General features: G+C 53.9%; 9 protein-coding genes across 9 annotated transcripts; 6 read left to right on the top strand and 3 right to left on the bottom strand.

Annotated features, from left to right (window-relative positions):
* Nucleotides 1–221: 221 nt before the first annotated feature.
* On the top strand, nt 222–2,162 carry HMPREF1120_01471 (uncharacterized protein; the record flags this gene model as incomplete). The annotated part of the gene is made up of 2 exons (XM_009155490.1): nt 222–679; nt 740–2,162. The coding sequence occupies 2 exons, from the start codon at nt 222–224 to the stop codon at nt 2,160–2,162; spliced, it is 1,881 nt and encodes a 626-aa protein (XP_009153738.1).
* A 763-nt stretch (nt 2,163–2,925) lies between these two features.
* HMPREF1120_01472 (L-lactate dehydrogenase (cytochrome)) lies at nt 2,926–4,437 on the top strand (the record flags this gene model as incomplete). Its single annotated transcript, XM_009155491.1, has 2 exons — nt 2,926–4,201; nt 4,280–4,437. The coding sequence occupies 2 exons, from the start codon at nt 2,926–2,928 to the stop codon at nt 4,435–4,437; spliced, it is 1,434 nt and encodes a 477-aa protein (XP_009153739.1).
* Nucleotides 4,438–4,848: 411 nt separating this feature from the next.
* Nucleotides 4,849–6,279, bottom strand: HMPREF1120_01473 (calmodulin). The gene is made up of 3 exons (XM_009155492.1): nt 6,135–6,279; nt 5,842–6,068; nt 4,849–5,665 (listed from the first exon to the last, which is right to left on the bottom strand). The coding sequence occupies exons 1-3, from the start codon at nt 6,135–6,137 to the stop codon at nt 5,290–5,292; spliced, it is 606 nt and encodes a 201-aa protein (XP_009153740.1). The 5' UTR covers nt 6,138–6,279; the 3' UTR covers nt 4,849–5,289.
* A 237-nt stretch (nt 6,280–6,516) lies between these two features.
* HMPREF1120_01474 (mannosyl-glycoprotein endo-beta-N-acetylglucosaminidase) lies at nt 6,517–8,616 on the top strand (the record flags this gene model as incomplete). The annotated part of the gene is made up of 2 exons (XM_009155493.1): nt 6,517–6,552; nt 6,607–8,616. The coding sequence occupies 2 exons, from the start codon at nt 6,517–6,519 to the stop codon at nt 8,614–8,616; spliced, it is 2,046 nt and encodes a 681-aa protein (XP_009153741.1).
* HMPREF1120_01475 (guanosine-diphosphatase) lies at nt 7,693–11,605 on the bottom strand. Its single transcript, XM_009155494.1, has one exon. The coding sequence runs from the start codon at nt 10,944–10,946 to the stop codon at nt 9,216–9,218; it is 1,731 nt and encodes a 576-aa protein (XP_009153742.1). The 5' UTR covers nt 10,947–11,605; the 3' UTR covers nt 7,693–9,215.
* On the top strand, nt 11,443–12,147 carry HMPREF1120_01476 (translation initiation factor IF-3; the record flags this gene model as incomplete). The annotated part of the gene is made up of 1 exon (XM_009155495.1): nt 11,443–12,147. The coding sequence occupies one exon, from the start codon at nt 11,443–11,445 to the stop codon at nt 12,145–12,147; it is 705 nt and encodes a 234-aa protein (XP_009153743.1).
* A 310-nt stretch (nt 12,148–12,457) lies between these two features.
* On the bottom strand, nt 12,458–14,410 carry HMPREF1120_01477 (uncharacterized protein). Its single transcript, XM_009155496.1, has 2 exons — nt 13,833–14,410; nt 12,458–13,734 (listed from the first exon to the last, which is right to left on the bottom strand). The coding sequence occupies exons 1-2, from the start codon at nt 14,109–14,111 to the stop codon at nt 12,595–12,597; spliced, it is 1,419 nt and encodes a 472-aa protein (XP_009153744.1). The 5' UTR covers nt 14,112–14,410; the 3' UTR covers nt 12,458–12,594.
* Nucleotides 14,411–14,604: 194 nt separating this feature from the next.
* Nucleotides 14,605–16,863, top strand: HMPREF1120_01478 (uncharacterized protein; the record flags this gene model as incomplete). Its single annotated transcript, XM_009155497.1, has 1 exon — nt 14,605–16,863. The coding sequence occupies one exon, from the start codon at nt 14,605–14,607 to the stop codon at nt 16,861–16,863; it is 2,259 nt and encodes a 752-aa protein (XP_009153745.1).
* A 461-nt stretch (nt 16,864–17,324) lies between these two features.
* HMPREF1120_01479 (uncharacterized protein) lies at nt 17,325–17,525 on the top strand (the record flags this gene model as incomplete). Its single annotated transcript, XM_009155498.1, has 1 exon — nt 17,325–17,525. The coding sequence occupies one exon, from the start codon at nt 17,325–17,327 to the stop codon at nt 17,523–17,525; it is 201 nt and encodes a 66-aa protein (XP_009153746.1).
* Between the last annotated feature and the right edge of the window lie 100 nt (nt 17,526–17,625).

Genomic DNA, 17,625 nt, shown 5'->3' on the forward strand with positions numbered 1-17,625 from the left:
TACGCCTCGCAATGTCAATCTGAATGAGTCCAACATGCCGCATACTCACTGTCTTTGGTGTCGCCGTTCGCCCGGGACCCTTATCTATCGTTTCAACCAGACCCACCCTTCGTGAAGGAGCAGAAGATATCGAGTTCGTCTGACCTTGGACCACGGCACACGCCCTCGCTAAATGCCAACCGCAAGCGTCATCCTCCCACCGTGACCGATGCCGCCGCAGAATGACCCCACGAGCCAACCATCTGTACAGCAATGGCCCTGATATTCAACGCGCGTTTGGAGTTGATAGTCTCCCTCTGACGATCGTCGCCCATATCATCTCCTACCTGGAAGACGATATCGCATCTCTCGCTCGACTATGTCGGACCTCACGTGTCCTCCTCTACATGACCCTACCACATCTGTGGAAAAATGTGAGGTTAAAATCATACAGGGCCATCCGCTACAAGGATGATTTGCCTGAAGGATTTGGCGGGGCGAGTCCGTTCGCAATGGGCCTCAACACCTTGCTCAACAGGAACGTGTCTCGCTTGGTGCATCAATTGAGTCTAGAGGGCGAGTTTGGCGTGGGCGACGTGGATGAATATGCGAAAGCCGGTCGTGTGCCCGAAGGTGCTATGATCCTGAACATTGCCATTCGCGCGGCTCTGGAGCAGTGTACACAACTCAGGAGTTTGAGGTGAGATTCCCGCGCAACCAAGGTCGATCCCGGGCAGCGTGTACTAAACTGTGCTCACAGATGGGATCTAAACGTCCGGCGACAACCCAATGTTTATGCAAGCCTTGCAACCCTGCCCATGCTGGAAAGTCTGTGGCTCAGGTTTCCAAACAACAGGTCGCCGCAACCGCTGGTCGAGGCGCCTGCTCTGCCGAACCTCAAGTCTCTCACCATCACTCATTACGATCCTCTCTGTTCTCCCGACGACCTCGCGAACCTGTTCTTCCATGCGACCAACCTGAACACTCTCAACTTACACTTTTCTCCCCGGATGAGGGAGCAAGGCGAGACGTCCGTGATGATTACTCAGTTTTTCAGGAAGAATATAGCGGCCAAGAGGAAGCTCCGGCTCAGGAAAATCGGTCTTTACAACCTCCTTCCTTACATAGATATGCCGGAATGCTTGGAAGCGCTCGATCCTACCGTGTGCGAGGACTTCACCGCCTTGAATACTTTTGGTATGGACGAAGACCAATTGGGCGGCCGCCATCACGCTACCCACTTCATTGACCGAGCCTGGATGGTGCCACTAGAAGCGAACTCCAGACCCAAGAATCCGAAATCCCTCCGCCTGGACCAGCTGCACAAGCGCCATGCTTTGGACCTTGGCGCTTCGGCCGGCCTTGAACGCTTGTATCTCATCAATGCTCGCTACAGGTCCGAGGGAGCGGATGGGGCTGTTCATTCAACACCGAACTCCACAGGAACGTCCCCTCGGCATCCTAATAACACGTCTTCTGTTACGCAAACGGCAAGGAACACACCATCGCCCAGCACCAATCTTCGTGACCTGTACATCGACAACATCTGCAACGTTTGCGGCCCGACGCTAAAACATCTGATTCTGCCCGCTCGATGGCTGCTTCCCACCGCCGTCACCGCTCGGCTCATTAGAGCATGTCCCAACCTCACGCAGCTGAGCGCGGCCATTCAATGTGCGGACTACGATGTCCTCCGCATTCTTGTCCCGTTCCTGTCCAAACTATGGGCGATACGTGTGCTCGCTCCTTATGGGGACATTGAGTGCCCCGAGGACCGCGACCGGGTTGGCACAACCCAGAAGCAGCAGCCATGGCGGAACGCTGCCATTGACCTGACGGACTGTGGGCAGCAGGAGCGGATCACCCAAGTGTTGGGACGGAGCCTTGGCGGCGCAGAGAACGATTTCCCCAAGCTGCGGTACATTGGATTGGGAAACAATGTCTTCAAAGTCGGCGGCGTTGTTGAAGAGGTGGTGCGCCTACCTGCTCACACGACATTGCAGGATTGGTATGGGGACTGCGACGGTACACAGCGAGCGGTCGAGGGTGACGACGGCACAAACGGCACCACAGCAAACGGCTGGCGCGAAGAGGTTGTTCGTACACGCCTAGTGGAGCGGGTCACGGAGGAGGAAGTCAAGGACGTTGAGATCTGGAAAATGGATTCGATGGATGTTATTTAACGTCCAAGTTGCTGTATCTGGTCGGGCTGCCACATCTAGACTGTATATTAAACGTCGCATAGAGCAGGGCGGTTGGCGCGGGCAGGAGTTTTTGGCCATGCATCTAGGCCCGGCGTTTCATTCCAGATGGCTTTTCATGTAGATGAGCATATATGTACCAACAGAAAGAGGTATGTTTAGGCCTGGGGAGGACATCCAAGTATAGAGCATGTCCAGTGAAAATTAACGCTATTGTGAGGACCCTGAGGCTTGTCCAATGTGTGCTTACTTGGAAGCAACGGGTCTTCGGTGTGTCAGAGCCCTCTATACATCTACGGCACGATAATCCATAGAGTATCACATTCATACAAATGCCCCTAGAGATGGACAAGCGTTCCGCAAGAAGATAACCACCCAAGTAAAAGTGTCCAGCCAGTGAAGAATGCCCATAAATAAGCAAGGCCGGGGAAGATGGAGCCCGGCGGTGAAATCCGCGATTGGGGTGGAAACGGCATGTGTTCGCCAGCGAGAGCAGAGCCCGCTAACCACGGGAAGATTGGGGCAATAATGAATATAGGTAGAAGGTGTTTCCGCGGAGTGTTCTGTTGCTGGAATTGGTGGCAGTAATTAGATTGGCGGACTTGGGGTCAAGGCGTCGACAACAATTGGAATCTGGGGTAGAACAACGGTATAGTTTACAAAGGATTTGATCACAGTGTTTGAGATTCTCTATCCGCTGGGGCTCGGCGAGAGGTTCAAGTTTTGGATAACCAAAAAGTACAGCATGAGCGTCCGAGAGATCTCGGCCGAAGAAATCGGCAGACACAACCGGGACGACGATGCGTGGATCATTCTGAACGGCGACGTCTGGGACATCAGCGGATTCGCGGACAAACACCCCGGAGGCCGCGAGGCCGTCGAGGAGTTCTTTGGTCGGGATGGAAGTGTCATCTACAACCAGCTGCACAGCCCGAGGCTGGCGGAGAAGTTTCTAGGGTTGGAAAAGAAGGTGGGAGTGCTGGAACAGAAAGCAACAGACAAGACTGCCAGGGCCGCCGCAGAGCAAGAAGCCAGCGACGAGGAGTCTCGACCAGAACTCGAATCAATCGTCAGCATCCACGAGTTCGAGCAGATAGCGCCCAAGGCCCTACGGCCCAAATCGTGGGCGTACATCGACGGCGCGACGGAAGATGGACTCACGAAAGCCGCCAACGCAGACTGGTATCGACGCATCTGGTTCCGACCACGGGTGCTGACGGGCGTGGGCGAAGCCGACACCAGCACGACCATCTACGGGAGAAAATGGGCGTCGCCCATCCTCAACAGTCCGACGTCGTCGGCGATGCTGGCGCATCCAGACGGAGAACTGGCGTTGGCAAGGGCCTTCTCGTCCTGCGGGAACCCAATCATCATCCCCACCATGTCGTCTTACCCTCTGCAAGACATTGTCGCCGCTCTCCCCAAAGACCACCCGTTCTTTTTCCAGCTCTATGTCCATCGCGACCGAAACGAAATGGAGAAACTCCTGGACGAGGTTGTTGCCTTGAAACCTCAGGGGATCTTGGTCACCGTCGATCTGCCCGTCATGTCGAAGCGCGAAAGCTATGCCAAATATCTCGCTCAGGAGCGTCTAACCAAGAAGAAGCTGACCCATATCCACATGTCCGAGAAAGCCACCGTCGTCACCATCGACCCGAAACTCAACTGGAACGACATCAGGTACATCAAGGACCGGACGGGGCTGCCTACTTTTGTCAAGGGCGTCCAGTGTGCCGCCGACGCGAGAAGGGCGTATGAACTCGGCTGTGCTGGCATCTATATCTCCAACCATGGCGGCAGAGCGCTCGACACAGCACCGCCGCCGATTTTGACCTTGCTTGAAATCCAGGCTAATTGCCCAGAGATCCTGGATCATATGCACGTCTTTGTCGATGGAGGGATTCGTCGAGGTTCAGACATCCTCAAGGCCATCTGTCTCGGCGCCTCGGCCGTTTGCCTCGGGCGGCCAGTGCTGTATTCCTTGACGTACGGGGAACAAGGGGTCAAACACGCCATTGAAAGTAAGTCACAACTTGAAGCCTTGGCAAAAGCTATACCTTGTTTCTTTGTGGACCTTTGCTAACGATGATGGCGGACAGTTCTCCAAGCCGAGCTCGACAACGCCATGCAACTCAATGGCATTACGAGTCTAGATCAGGCTCACCCGGGTCTGTTAAACACGACCGAGCTGGATCAGTATATCTACCGTGGCGATCATCATCCCTGGGCCCGGAAGCCGCAGCGGTCCAAGTTATGACGAGGGAAATGGATGCATTGTAGACAGTTGAAAGCAATTGTTCAACTTTGTTGTTGTGATGTACTCCTGAACCGCGTCGGGCTGCCACGCCAAAGCCAACTTGAACCTTGAATGCATGGAACGACTTATAGAGAGTTTTGGCGTAGCGCGGAAATGATGGCCAGCCCTGAAGTGCTGCTGTCTTGGCAGAGTAGAAGAGGTCTAATCGACCGCTGGAAGATAATTTCACACACGCGTTTTTCAGATACACAAACTCTCCTTCTCATCCGTTTCTCCCTCAACTTTTCATCATCATGGATATGTGTCTTTGATAGGAACCGACCTATCCTGCTAAAGAGCCGAGGAACTCTCTTCGTGCACCATCGCCGCACTCAACTTCCATCCTCTGACGGTGGCGGTACTTTGCTGTGCTCGGCCGAGTAACTGGTTTTCTCACCACTTGAATCAATGGGCCTCTTGAAACGTGCCAACCCCTGGAACAAATTCTCTACCCCTTCACAAGTTTTACCCATAGCCTTCTTTCCTATTGCTTTGATTTTACCGCTTCTATCTATGCTAGAGCTGGCCGTTCAAAATGCCCCAGAGCGAGCCAGTGTGGACAGGGAAGCTAGAATAGTACCCAGCCTCGATCACGGCCAGGCCTGTATGGTCTGGTCGCGAGGCTTCCACGGATCTCTACTGCTGCAGCCTCGTCTACCGAGCTGCAGGCTGATATATGTGGAGACATTATACATGCGAATAAAACATATTCTGTCAAAGATTATGCAAGCAGACGCACCATCCTGTCCGGGGTATCTTCTTCCTCTGAGCTATTTGAAGTCGCGCTCCTCCTTGAACTCCTACAGAAGAAAATCACTGGAACACGCCCGCCCGCGTCATAATGGCCCGAAAGTCCTCCATATTGACGCCTCGTCCGATGCCCTTTCCCCCATTCGCCTCGAGAATCATAGCCTTTAGAACATCGTCACTTACATCCTCCTTCAGAAGCTTCGCGACAGCCCGTAGATCTTGCAGGCGGATGACTTGCTCTGCAGCAGCCTGGCCGGGGTGAAAAAGGTTGAACGCGGTTTCAACTTCTTCGGCTCTGGTTTCGTCCGTTTTGGACTTGAGCTGAATGGCGCACAGGGCTAGGAAATGCGGATAAGTCACGTAGCCCGACTCGTCTGGATCTAGAGTCTCGATGAACTCCTGCATCTGTGACTGGTCACTCGGAGCGAGTCCTTGGGCTCTGCAGTGGCCGAGAGAGAAGCGAGTCAGTTTGCGGCCAACTCCGTAGTCGTCTGGGTCGGGTATGATCACATCACGAAACAAAGCACGAGAGGGAATGATAGAGCCGGGTAATAAGGAAATCAATAAATGAGTTGCTTCATGTTGTGATGATTGAGATCTGTGGGAGGAGCTTACTTCAAGACATTGCGCACATCCTTTGTGCGGATGACGCCCTCCTTCTCGTCTTCGTATTCCTCAATATCATCGAGCCGGAAGAGATTCCATGCCTGCTTGATCTCGGCCTCTTCCTCTGCCGTCAGGTCGTTCTCCTTGGCCAGCTTCGAGCGTCGCGGTTTCGAGCTCGAAGGTCCTGCCTTGGTCGATGCGGCCTGTTTGCCGCGAGACGGCGTTTTACGCGGTGGCTGAGAGACAGATTAGTCAATGCACAAACAAAGCCGTAAGACGTGGCGAGGATGGGATAAACCCACCATGGTCGGATCTGGGTGGCATCGAACTGCTGGAGACCGGGGGTAAGGCTTTACTGGTCAAGAAGACCAAAAAGACATTGCAGTCACTGTATGTTCGCGGAAATGCCACAGGCAGTTTGACTGGTGGGATGCTGGCAGATATCGTAGTACTGTTGTATATAAAATAACGTCGGAATATATTTTCGAGGCTGTGCTGACTGACGTACCGTTGCCGCCTGGCACGCGATGGCAATTCTTCTCGCAACATCGACGACAATAACGGTCAACTTCACCTAAAGACCCCAAACTTGAATCCCTATGGCACCTCATCCTTCTCAAACGACCCTTTGATAGTCGTTGACCTACACGATTACCCTGCGAGTCAGTCGCCCTGCTGGTGATAATGGACGTTCAACTCTACGTATACGACCTGTCTCAGGTTCGCCTCCTTGATACTCGCATCCATCATCAAGCGCAATACTGACAAGCCCAGGGTCTTGCGAGACAGTATTCTCGTGCTTTGACCGGCGTCCAAATTGATGCCATCTACCACACGTCCATCGTGGTCAACAATGTCGAGTACTTCTACGGCCACGGTATCCACCGAAAAGTGCCTGGCTCGACCCATCATGGCCGGCCCATGTCCGTCGTGGACTTGGGCAAGACAGATCTCCCTCTAGATGTCATTGAGGAATACATCGAATCTCTGGAGGAGATCTACACCCCGGAGTCGTACGATCTGTTCGTCCACAACTGCAACAATTTCTCCCAGGATCTGGCCATGTTCCTGGTCGGCCAGAGTATCCCGGACGACATTCGAACGTTGCCCGAGACGTTTCTGCGCACGCCCATAGGCCAGATGCTGCGTGGCCAGATCGATCAATCCATGAGAAGAATGACCCAGGCTCCCGACGCCGCTGCTGGTCAGAATGTGTCCAGGACTTCTGCTTCGAGGGCTGCCGCCCAATCGACCTTCAACAAACTGGCGTCGAATGGCACGACGACGCTCGCAGCACCAAATGGAACTACCGTACACCGACTTACTCCGACGGCCATTATCAATGCTAAACCTCCTCCCCAGTCTCCAGGCCACGTCTACAATATCTCGTCGCTCACCGAGCTTGACAGCCTGCTCGAGGCAGCCAAACAATCCTGCGCCGTCATCTTCTTCACCTCGGCAACCTGCCCGCCCTGCAAGATCGTCTATCCCACCTACGACGAGCTGGCGGCCGAAGCAGGTGCCGAAAGCGGCGCAAAGCTGATCAAGGTTGACATTTCCGTCTCGCCGTCCGCGCATGCCGTGGCACAGAGATACCAAGTCCGCGCCACTCCAACCTTCATCACATTCCTCCGCGGTGAGAAGCAGGACGAATGGTCTGGCGCGAACCCGGCTCAGCTCATGGGCAACGTCCGCCTGCTGTTACAGATGGCCAGGCCGCCCCAACACCAACACGCGACACTCAAGCTGCCGACCTTTCAGCGCATCATTGAGACTCCCATCATGTACACACGCACTCCTCCCCTCGCTAAACTTCTCGCCAAGATCGGTCCCGAATTTTCGCAGGACCAGTCGGTGCAAGATCTCGTGGCATACATCAAAACACGCGAAGACAAAGGCTTGGCCGAAGCGCCATTACCGAATCTGCACTCGTTCAGTGCCCATCTTGTCGCCAAGTCCGCCTCTGTTCCCCAAGAAGCACGTTTCGCAGTCATAGACCTGGTACGCGTTGCGGCTGCCGACCCGCGTGTGTCAAGTTTCCTTGCGACAGAGCATGGAGAAGAACATGGAACTCTCAATACCGTGTTTTCCTGGACGACCGGCAAGACGTCCGACCCTAGCGATTTCACCGACGCGCCGTATAACATACAGGCCGTGTCGCTCCAGCTGGCCTGTAACCTGTTCAGTTCGAATGTGGCTCAGGAACAGATCTTCCACCGCCACAACTTGAATGCAGGTGCAGGGTCCAGTAGTGGCTCTCTTCTGAGTCTGAGAGAGGCAACTGAGTGGCTCGCGGTGCATAGTCTACTTTCGCCGCATGCCAATGCCCGTTCCATGGCTGCCGCGCTGGTGTACAATCTTGCCTCGTATACCCACAATCGACGGATTCATGCTCAAACTGCTACGGTCCCAACAACAGGAGGCTCAAACGAAGACGAAGATGCAGCCACACCAGGTGACGACCTGTCCGCCGCCCTGCTGGAGTCGATCACTTCTCTGGCGTCCGTGACGAGCTTGACGGACACCAAGACTGGGAACAGCAGTGGGAAAGGCAATACTACCAGCACGTCCAAAGAAACACTGCACGCCCTCCTCCTCGCACTTGGTATGTTGCTGTACGCTGCGCCGCCGGAGAACATGCTCTGGGATCTCTGTCGCGCCATGGACATCCGAGAGGTCTTGAAGGATATCAGGACTACCGGTGGTGGCTTAGGCGACGAGGTCAAGACTGAGCCGCTGCTCAGGGAGATTGGAGATGAGTTGTTGGGCAAAGGAGGTTTCTGAACATGCATGCGTGGATTTTCTTTGCGTGGTTCGCCTGGGAAGATGTTGTGGTTTAGCGGAGGCGTTTGGGACTCCTGTAACAGCAGGACTAGAAGTACATCTTATTAGACTGGCTCCCAAGGTAGACTCTATAATACTAGGATTCAGAGGTTGGGAAAACAGCGCAGCAAAGCCATGTGTCTACTGTCAACCGGTTTATTAGCCCGAAATGCACTGGCTGCTACCATACGCTCGATGTCTTCCCTCGGGCACGGCATGTATCGATACTGCGAAGGAAAACATGATAGGAGCCGAGAAGTAATACAGCTCTTGAAAGGCATGCATGCTTTTGTTTCCTTGATGTTCGATCCGAGCTGAATCCAAACTGTTCATGGTCGTCCCGTGCAATGCGTGTAAGGTAAGGGTCGATCCACGCCAGTGTACCGTGAAAACCCCTCTTGACCATCTCCCTCCAAGCATTAAAATCCTTCAGAGCGGTCATGCTCGCCAAATGGAGAGCTCTGGCCGAGATGCAATGCATCCTGATCTGGAGAGGAACATGTACAAGTAAAATGCAATTAAGATGATCATCATGCAGAAACGCGTTGTTGCAGCTTGTTTCATCGAGTAACCTCCTTGATGCGACATTCCCAACCGCTTTCTTTCTCGAGTAGTGGCAAGCTCGCGCCGAGACACCAACCCAGTTCATTCCCTTTGATCTTCTTGGCGATCTTGACCTCCCGATCAATGGGCATCTCGTATCCGGTGTGGAGCAGCGCTGACATGAAGTTCAGATCCAAGCACCATTCAGGCCGGTCATGGAGATCGGCAATTGCCCCTTCAACGCCCTCAAATGCACTCCAATGTTTCTCGCCGAGGCAAACTTTCTCCGTGAGGTCGAGTAGTTCGCGCAGGGTGAACGACTCGGGCATGCCCAGGTCGTGGGTCCGATCGTAGAAGTAGGAGAAAATGTATACGTCTTCGCGGGAGAAGGTCTTGTCGAGGGACGGCTGATGGACACCGTTGAACGAGCAAGGATGGAGGGTACACTGCTTGTCTTTGTAAAGAATGCCCTCGGCCAACGCCCGGCATTGTGCAGGTAAGGCGTCGATGGGGCCCTCCATGATCACACTGTGTTCTCCTGCCAACGGGTGATCGGCCGGCATCGTCACATTGACTCTCTTCTGCACACCTGGCGTGATGCAGCTGTTCGGGATAGGTTTGGAGAGCCAGGCTTTGGAGTCAGGGTTCTGCTTGTGCATATGGTCCAAGACCAACGCGTGAAGAGCCTTGCGAGCGGACATGAGCCCGTAGCCAAGATGAGAATGCTGGTACAGTTCGAACTCTCGGCCGCCGAACTTGAGATTGTATTTGTGGTCTCCGTCGGCCATCTTCTCCGGCATGCCTCCGTGCGGACTGTTCTTAAAAGTCGGCTGAAAGACAATCTGGGTTGACCCGCCTCCAAGATCCAGAATCGCGGCCGTGGGAGTGTCATCGGGACCACCAATCTTTCCTAGCAGATAATTCGTGGTGATCCAGGCGTAGACGCCTTCGTCCTCCCCTTTCATGATCTCCACGCCACCCTTTTCCCTAGAGACGACGGGGAAAGGATATTGGGTCTCTAGCCGGTGACGGACAGCTTCCAATATCTTTGCGCTCATTTCTTCTCCCAAGAGACGCAATCCCGCAGTGGCTTTGACGGCCACGGGGGTACAAGACTTGTATTCATCTGGAACGGTTTTCATGGCGACTTCCATGAGAGGATCCAGACTCTTGGCCGCACCCTCTGCATCGGACTTGTATGAACTCAGCCCAGACCCTTCAGGCCGCTTCTCGGTCATTTTAAATTCTTCATTCTCCAGCTCAGGGGTCGGCCCACAGTTGTTGAATCTATAGACGTGTATCCTGCTCCCCGTGCTCCCGGCGTCAATCATAATGGCATACTGAACAAGCGGTTTAGAAAGGTCGTGAGGCTGCGTGCATCTCGTGGTGGGGGAATTTTCAGGCGTGTAGATATTGCTGGTGCTCGCATGTCTGCCTCCGCCCGAGAAGAACACATATAACAGGAGGATAAGGGTCAAGACCCCTCCGGTCTTGAAGAACCGGGCCTGTCGACTTTGAGTCATCCAGGCGTTTTGTAGAGACTCCAGGGTGGAAGGGTGGCTCGCGCCGTTCCCGCCTGTTCGGCGGTCTGATTTCTCAAAGGGGTCCCAAGGAGCGTTATTGGAGTCACTGTTGCCCGTGTGTCTCAGAGGGAGACCACTGGACACTGAACGGCGGCGGGGAGAGGAGCCGAAAGGAATGTAGGACCAGATTCCAGATCGGTCGGTCGGCTTATAGGAGGGGGACATGGACGGAAACGCGACAACAGGAGAAGGGGGCGCTGCACGCCTCGAGGAATTTGACTCCTATGTTACTAGTATGTCAAACAAAGACAAGGGAGGGGTTGAAGAGAGAAAAGATGGAAAGTCAGGAGAAGGATCAAAGACCGACAGGACACGCAGCCACAAGAATAGAATATTTTTGGAGGCGCATCCAAGTCGACTTTGAAGTAAAGTTGGCGTCTTGGAGCGTCGAGTTCGAGTTCGAGTTGAGTTGGTCCCTGCGCCGCGTGAGGCAAACTCGGGCAGCGAATCGGAGTTCAACCTCTCGGGACTTTCAAATTGTTCGTGATTATTATGGGCTTCAAGTTGAACTCGGAGTCTGGGGAACTCGAATGATGATAATTGAAGGTACCGAGTTGTAAAAGGGCACCGAGTAGCAGCTGCCCGTACCGCCATCGTCCGTTGTCTCCTGTCCCTTATCCTCCCTCTACCTCTTCTGCTGCGCAGCCCCCTTCTATAGTGGATGCAGCGTGTGTCCGTTCTACTCAGGCCGGTGCTGCGGGCGACGGCGCCTGCTCGAAGGCCTCGTCTCTACCAGTCCGAGTTCTGCCACAGACCGTTCGGCACCTCACGTCCATGGCTTGCTGTTGACCAGCGCCGAGTTGCAGGAAAGCTCCAGATTGTCACAATCGACGATAAGCTCGCACAGTTCAACCTTGACGAAAAGATCGATACCCGCCAAGTCCGCGTCAAGACTGCCGACGGCAAGATCTCGCCTCCGGTCGACCTGCGGCGGGTGCTGGGTTCTATTGACCGGACGACAAGCCACGTTCTACAGCTCAGCAAACCAGGCGAACATGACTATGCCATAGTACAGGTGGTCGAGCGGGCGGACCTTATCAAACAGATCAAAGACAAGGAGGCCGCACAACGTCGAGTGCAGCATGCGCAGAAAGACAAGAAACCAAAGCAGATCGAACTGAACTGGGCCATCAGCCCCAATGACTTGCAACTCAAGTTAAGACAGATGGAGGATTTCCTACGGAAAGGCAAGAAGGTGGAAATTCTGCTCGCATCCAAGCGCCGTCAGAGAAAAGCCTCGCAAGAAGAGGCAGAAACCCTCTTGAAGACGCTCAAGGAGAAGATTCAGGAACTCGGCGCCGTTGAGGTTACACCCATGGAGGGCGGTCTGCTCAGACAAGCGAAACTCACGGTCAAGATGCCTTGACCAGTTACGCCAGTTCTGGTACACCCACCCACCTTTAGCAGAATAAGTCTTGTCACCCATGACTTCCGCTGCATACAGCTTGAATGTTCGATATGGGTTCCGAAAAGGCCTATCTGCGCTCTCAAAGCCTCGAGAGTATGCCGAAACGGACGAGCTCTCCCATGAACTGCTGCTGCTCTACAAGTTATTGCAGCTGTTACGGATTTGTAGCGCGATTTAATCGTCCTTTGCTCTCTGCGCCCCTTGGCCTAAGATAGCTTTTGCTGGCGCTCTGGATTTCGAAGGGGCACGTCATGACTTGCAGCGATATTCGGGACAGAAAGAATTGGGCATCGGCCGAGAGTTATCGTCCGCCATGAAAATGCCGTTTGATACAAGGATACAGTAGGCTGAGCATGAATGAATATTGGACATATACAGTCGTGAAATAGAGAAACAGACTCGGCATCACCCAGTCGTCCAGCCGGGCCCGGACAGGAGATGGCTGTGGCTAGCAGAAAAGGCACTGTCCGTCTCGACCTTGAACTGTACGCTGACCTCCCACTTTTGGCCAGTGCTGCCTTGTCCGTAACCGCCGCTGAGGTGATTCCGAATCATGCTGGCTATCCGCTCCCTGAGCTTGACCAAATTCTCCTCCGTGCCAACAACACGCAGCCTTAGATTCGCCATACCCATCCCGTAATGCGCTTGCCAGAATTTGGCCTGCTCAACGCTGCGCACCAGAGGCTCAGCTTCAATCGCCTTGACGACCTGCGCGACATTGTCTGATTTGGCAGGAAGAGACATGAGGAGCATGGCACCGACATTGCGTCCCAAATGAGCTCCTAGAAAGAGCATGCTCAATGCAATACTCATGGAAAGCACCTTGTCCACCCACTCGTACGTATGCAACGACAGGAGCGGAAGCAGGAGCATAGTGGCGGAGCAGGACAAAGTCAAAAAGTGCGAAGGGTTGCTTAGCAGAGAAGGAAGGTTCTCCATTGCCGCAAACCGCATCGCCTTGCCAATCCGCGCGTGATTCTGCAAGCCGACCGCCGAGATCAATGTTGCAACCAGCGCAAGCATGACAGTCAGATCTACCGTGCCTGCTGACACACGCTCGTGGGCATGAGGATGGTGCGGCTCGTGCCCAATGCCTTCCAGAGCGTGCTTTGCATTGTGCGAGATCAAGTCGAAGCCGAAAAAGATTGATAACACCGAGAGAGCGAAGCCAGCCACAACTTCCATTCGTTGCAAACCGAAAGGATGCCTGAGACTGGATCGTCCCCAGACCTCAAAATTCGACAGAACTTCCACGAAAACGCAAAGCAGCGCCCCCAGCGAATCGTAGAATATTAGATGTGAGAGCGCCTCCATGGCAGCTGATCCGTGAGCGTTCCACATCGCATACCCTGCAACGGCCATATGGCAAATACTCCAATAGAACCGAATATTCTGATCTTTTGTCATGCTGGCTCTACACTCCGCGAAGGTCGGAATCGGCAGGGAATTTGGAAGGGCCAACGGGGCCCGGGGCGGAGGTTCGAGGAAGATCTGGTGCGAAACACTGCTGTGCTTGTACTTGTGGCCACGTCGTTGTCCGATGTTCTGAAGGGGAGAATTCTAGGTCAGCGATAGTACAGTGTGAGAAATCGCAGGTCGCGAATTCATGATACAGAGCCGGAAGACACGTAGGCTGTACACACAGATTTCACCACAGGCGACTTTGCCAACGCCGCCGGCTGGAAATTGAAAGGCCCTGCCCCGTTCCCATTTGCGCTTGATCGGTCAGGAGTTGACGGTGGAAAGTGTGATGCAATAGGCGACGCCATAAGCTCACGTTGTTCGATGTGAAGAGGCGACAGGGTGTTTGTGTCGATTGGAGTATCGGGATCGAATACGGGCAGCCTTTGAGGCGATGCCGGCTCATCTGGGGGAGGCGTGGGAGTGCGAGGGGGTTGAGGAATTGGCATTGAGTCCGCCATGGCCACAATATGACTGCTTGTCGCTGTTGCTGGCTTGCAATGCTGTATAGAGATCGGCGAACTGGAATGCAGAGCTGGTGGGCGTCCCCCCTGTTCACCTCGGTGGAGCGACGCAGGCGAAACTCATAACCTGCGCGAGAGCGGCATACAATGCACCCGGCAGCAGGGGAAAGGAGCACGCTTAGAAGGAAAGATTGAAATCGCAGGATGCTCAATCAAGGAAGCAGACGGCCGTGAATGCATATCGTGGGTACTTTTCTCATACGCGGTGGTCAAGATAGCCAATTGCCGAATTCGGCGTCTGCCAACCATTCGCTGTCACTGCAGACTCGAAATCCGTACACCTTTGCTTCTTGGTAAATATTAACATCTAATCCCTTCGTCATTTCATTACTACTACTGGCAATTCCTTGAGAGCCTGTTACTGATTCCGCGCTTGCTATCTATACGCCCATCACTCTGCAATGAGCCTGGGCGGCCTGCAGCCTGGTGGATGGAAGGTCCACGCGTTGTGTTCTTGGTCGTCCTTCTCCTGTTCATCTTTCTAACTCCCGATCAACCAGGCCGCCGCCATCTGCAGGTTGACACGGAACGGATTGAACGACAACGTCAGGCGGAACTGGAAATCTTGACCAACTCTACCTATGGTCAAATCAATCCCCAGTCGGACAGCTGGCTGAATCTGACTGGATTCCGCCATGACGATGGGTACCGGTGGGAATTGCTTGCCACGGCCCAAGACGTGAGTCGGAAACAGTACGACCGCGCCTGGAAGGGCGTTGATCGCAAGCAAGCACCACCGATTTATGATCGGCTTAGTGGTGAAGTCCGGGGGAAGTTCTCCAGGAAAGATGTCTCACTTCCGCCACCCGTGGTCAATTTGACCCTCCTGGATCCGACCAAGGAATATATGTCCTCCAGCTTCGAGAGGAATATCACGGAACAGGAAGGCGAGCTCAGCCTATCGATCTTCGATTCATCTGATCGCAAGAGTGGCAACGCCTCCACCATTCGGGCTGATCTTTCAATGTGGACCAAATCTTCTCCTGGCAACGGGTGGCAGGCCCGAGTCCTGGGAGTACATCTACCGTCAGGCCAGATCGTCATGTCGACGGCCAGCTCCAAGTTCAACGCTCTCTTCGCACTTCCGCATTTCACATTGGACGTCGAAAGCTTTAACGCTTCCAGGAAGGTTATGAACGAGACCGTACAGCAGATATGGGAGAAAAATTTCGAAGATCAAGTCGACGGCTTAGCCTTTGCACCTCGATGCGAACTCATAGTATGGTTGCAACCACTGCCGAATTTGCCAGGACCCGTGGATCCCGCCGACGCAAAACGCTTTCTTCGCCAGGTTGAACAAGAGCTAGAGCACCCTGAAGGTGCCCCCATTGGCCAACCACCACCACTGAGCTTCTCCGCAGTCGTCTTTTCGCCGGACTGTGGTTACCTCCTGGAGTCTGATGTTGTCTTCGGTCCCAAAATCGAGGCGTATTGGACGCTTGCACAACGGTTGTTGTTCTCCTTCATCATGGTACTCGGGCTCCAAACAGCTCTGCTAAAGCGCCAAATGGACAAGGCCGCGACACCATCCACACGGAGCCGCATTGCCTATCAGAGCATTGTCATTGCCGCTCTAGGCGACGGGCTATTTTTGTTTGCTCTCATTGCACTTCTTATGATTGATGAAGCCGCCTTTTTGATGGTTGCTGCCGCGGCGTTCCTGGCTTGCATCCATGTGGCCTTTCTCGAAGTCAAGTTTATTTTCGACATCTGGACCGTTCAGGTTGGCGATCCAGCACGCGCAGAGCATGAGAGACAGAGAAGGGCCGGAACAACTACAGCTACTGTCCCGACTCCAACTCCAGCCCCTGCTTCAGCCTCAACAAACAGACCGGCCACAGCGGACGAACTACCACTTCCTGCCACTGCAACACGGCCTGACGGTGTCATGCCGATCATCATGCCCTCGGACCAGGACAACCCTGGTCCAGCGGAGATTCCCAGCACCCGGACTTCATTTGCGGCCATCTACAGCCGGTTTTATTTCTCCCTTGTCATGCTCATGTTCTTCTCATTGTGGGCAATGTCTTGGCCCCGACCTCTTCGTTCGGCTTATGCGAACCTGCTTGTCTTTTGCTACTTCTCATTCTGGTGGCCACAAATCTACCGCAATACCATGCGGAACTGCCGCAAAGCACTGCTGTGGGAGTATGTCTGTGGGACGAGCCTGCTCCGCACAGTTCCCATTCTATACTGGTACTTTGCAGATAACAACATCCTCTCCGTTGACACTAGTCCGAGCACAGCCCTGGTGCTGCTGGGATGGCTATGGCTCCAAGTCTTGATACTCGTGAGTCAGCGATTCCTGGGACCACGTCTCCTTGTTCCCGAGTCGTGGTGTCCTCCAGCCTACGACTACCATCCGGTCCTTCGCGAAGATGACGTCGAGGCAAATGGAATGTCTATCGGCCTTCTAGCCTCGGCCTCGGAAGCAAAGGACAAAGACAACAAGACGCGTAAGGTTTTCGACTGTGCCATCTGCATGAACGAGATTGACGTGCCGGTGGTGTCGAAGAATGACGGTGGTCGACCTGGGGTCGTGGGAAGGGGCGCCGGCGCGTCCTGGCTCGAACAGGGCAATTACATGGTCACCCCTTGTCGGCATATCTTCCATGCAGAGTGTCTGGAAAGCTGGATGAATCTGAGACTGGTTTGCCCAGTGTGTCGGGAAGCTTTGCCGCCAGTATAGGGCGGTTGTGCACGAATACGGGCAGGCTGCCATGGCAGGTTTCCCAATTACTGTTCTCGTGCTACTTCACTATTACAGCTATAGTGAATGTAGCTGTGTGTGTCTCAAGGTAGTTAATGTACCCGAGTGTCAATATCATTTGGTGTCTCGTCACTTGTACCAAAATGTCCAGTGACTGGTAGTGACAGTTACGCCCAGCTACAAGCCACCATTGACTTCTCCATCCCCACCTCTGTAGATGTACAACGTTGTATAAATAAGTAGTACCCCGCTACCTCTTCTTCTCGCGCAACCTTTTGTTCTCTACCCACGATCAACTTGCAATCCTGCTCAAAAGCCAACACCAAGCTGTTCTGCGGTACATCCATACTCCTTCGCCCACCCAAGCGTCGTTCGAATCTTTGGATTTGTTCAGCCAACGCAACCGACTAGAAGAACCAAACTGATAGATTCGTTTCAAAATGCCGTCATCCAAGCAGTCGAGCTCCGCGCCATCCAACTCCCAGCCGTCGTACAACCAGATGGCCAAGGAATCCGGGTTCAAAGACCAATACGACCTCACGACCTCTTACGGACTCAACCCTCATAAGAGTGATCAGGCCGCCGAGGGCAGAGCTATCTCTGAAGCACTTTACAAGGCCGGCTCTAGCTCTAAGAAATGAGGACCTACCAAGTAAGTTCAAGCCGAGGTTCAAGTTGTTGAAGCGCACACTGCCAGTTGCAGCCTCACAATTCCGGAATCGCGGCAGCTGATCGCCGCAA

The sequence above is a fragment of the Exophiala dermatitidis genome (genome assembly GCF_000230625.1).
Source record: "Exophiala dermatitidis NIH/UT8656 unplaced genomic scaffold supercont1.1, whole genome shotgun sequence".
Lineage (NCBI taxonomy): Eukaryota > Fungi > Ascomycota > Eurotiomycetes > Chaetothyriales > Herpotrichiellaceae > Exophiala > Exophiala dermatitidis.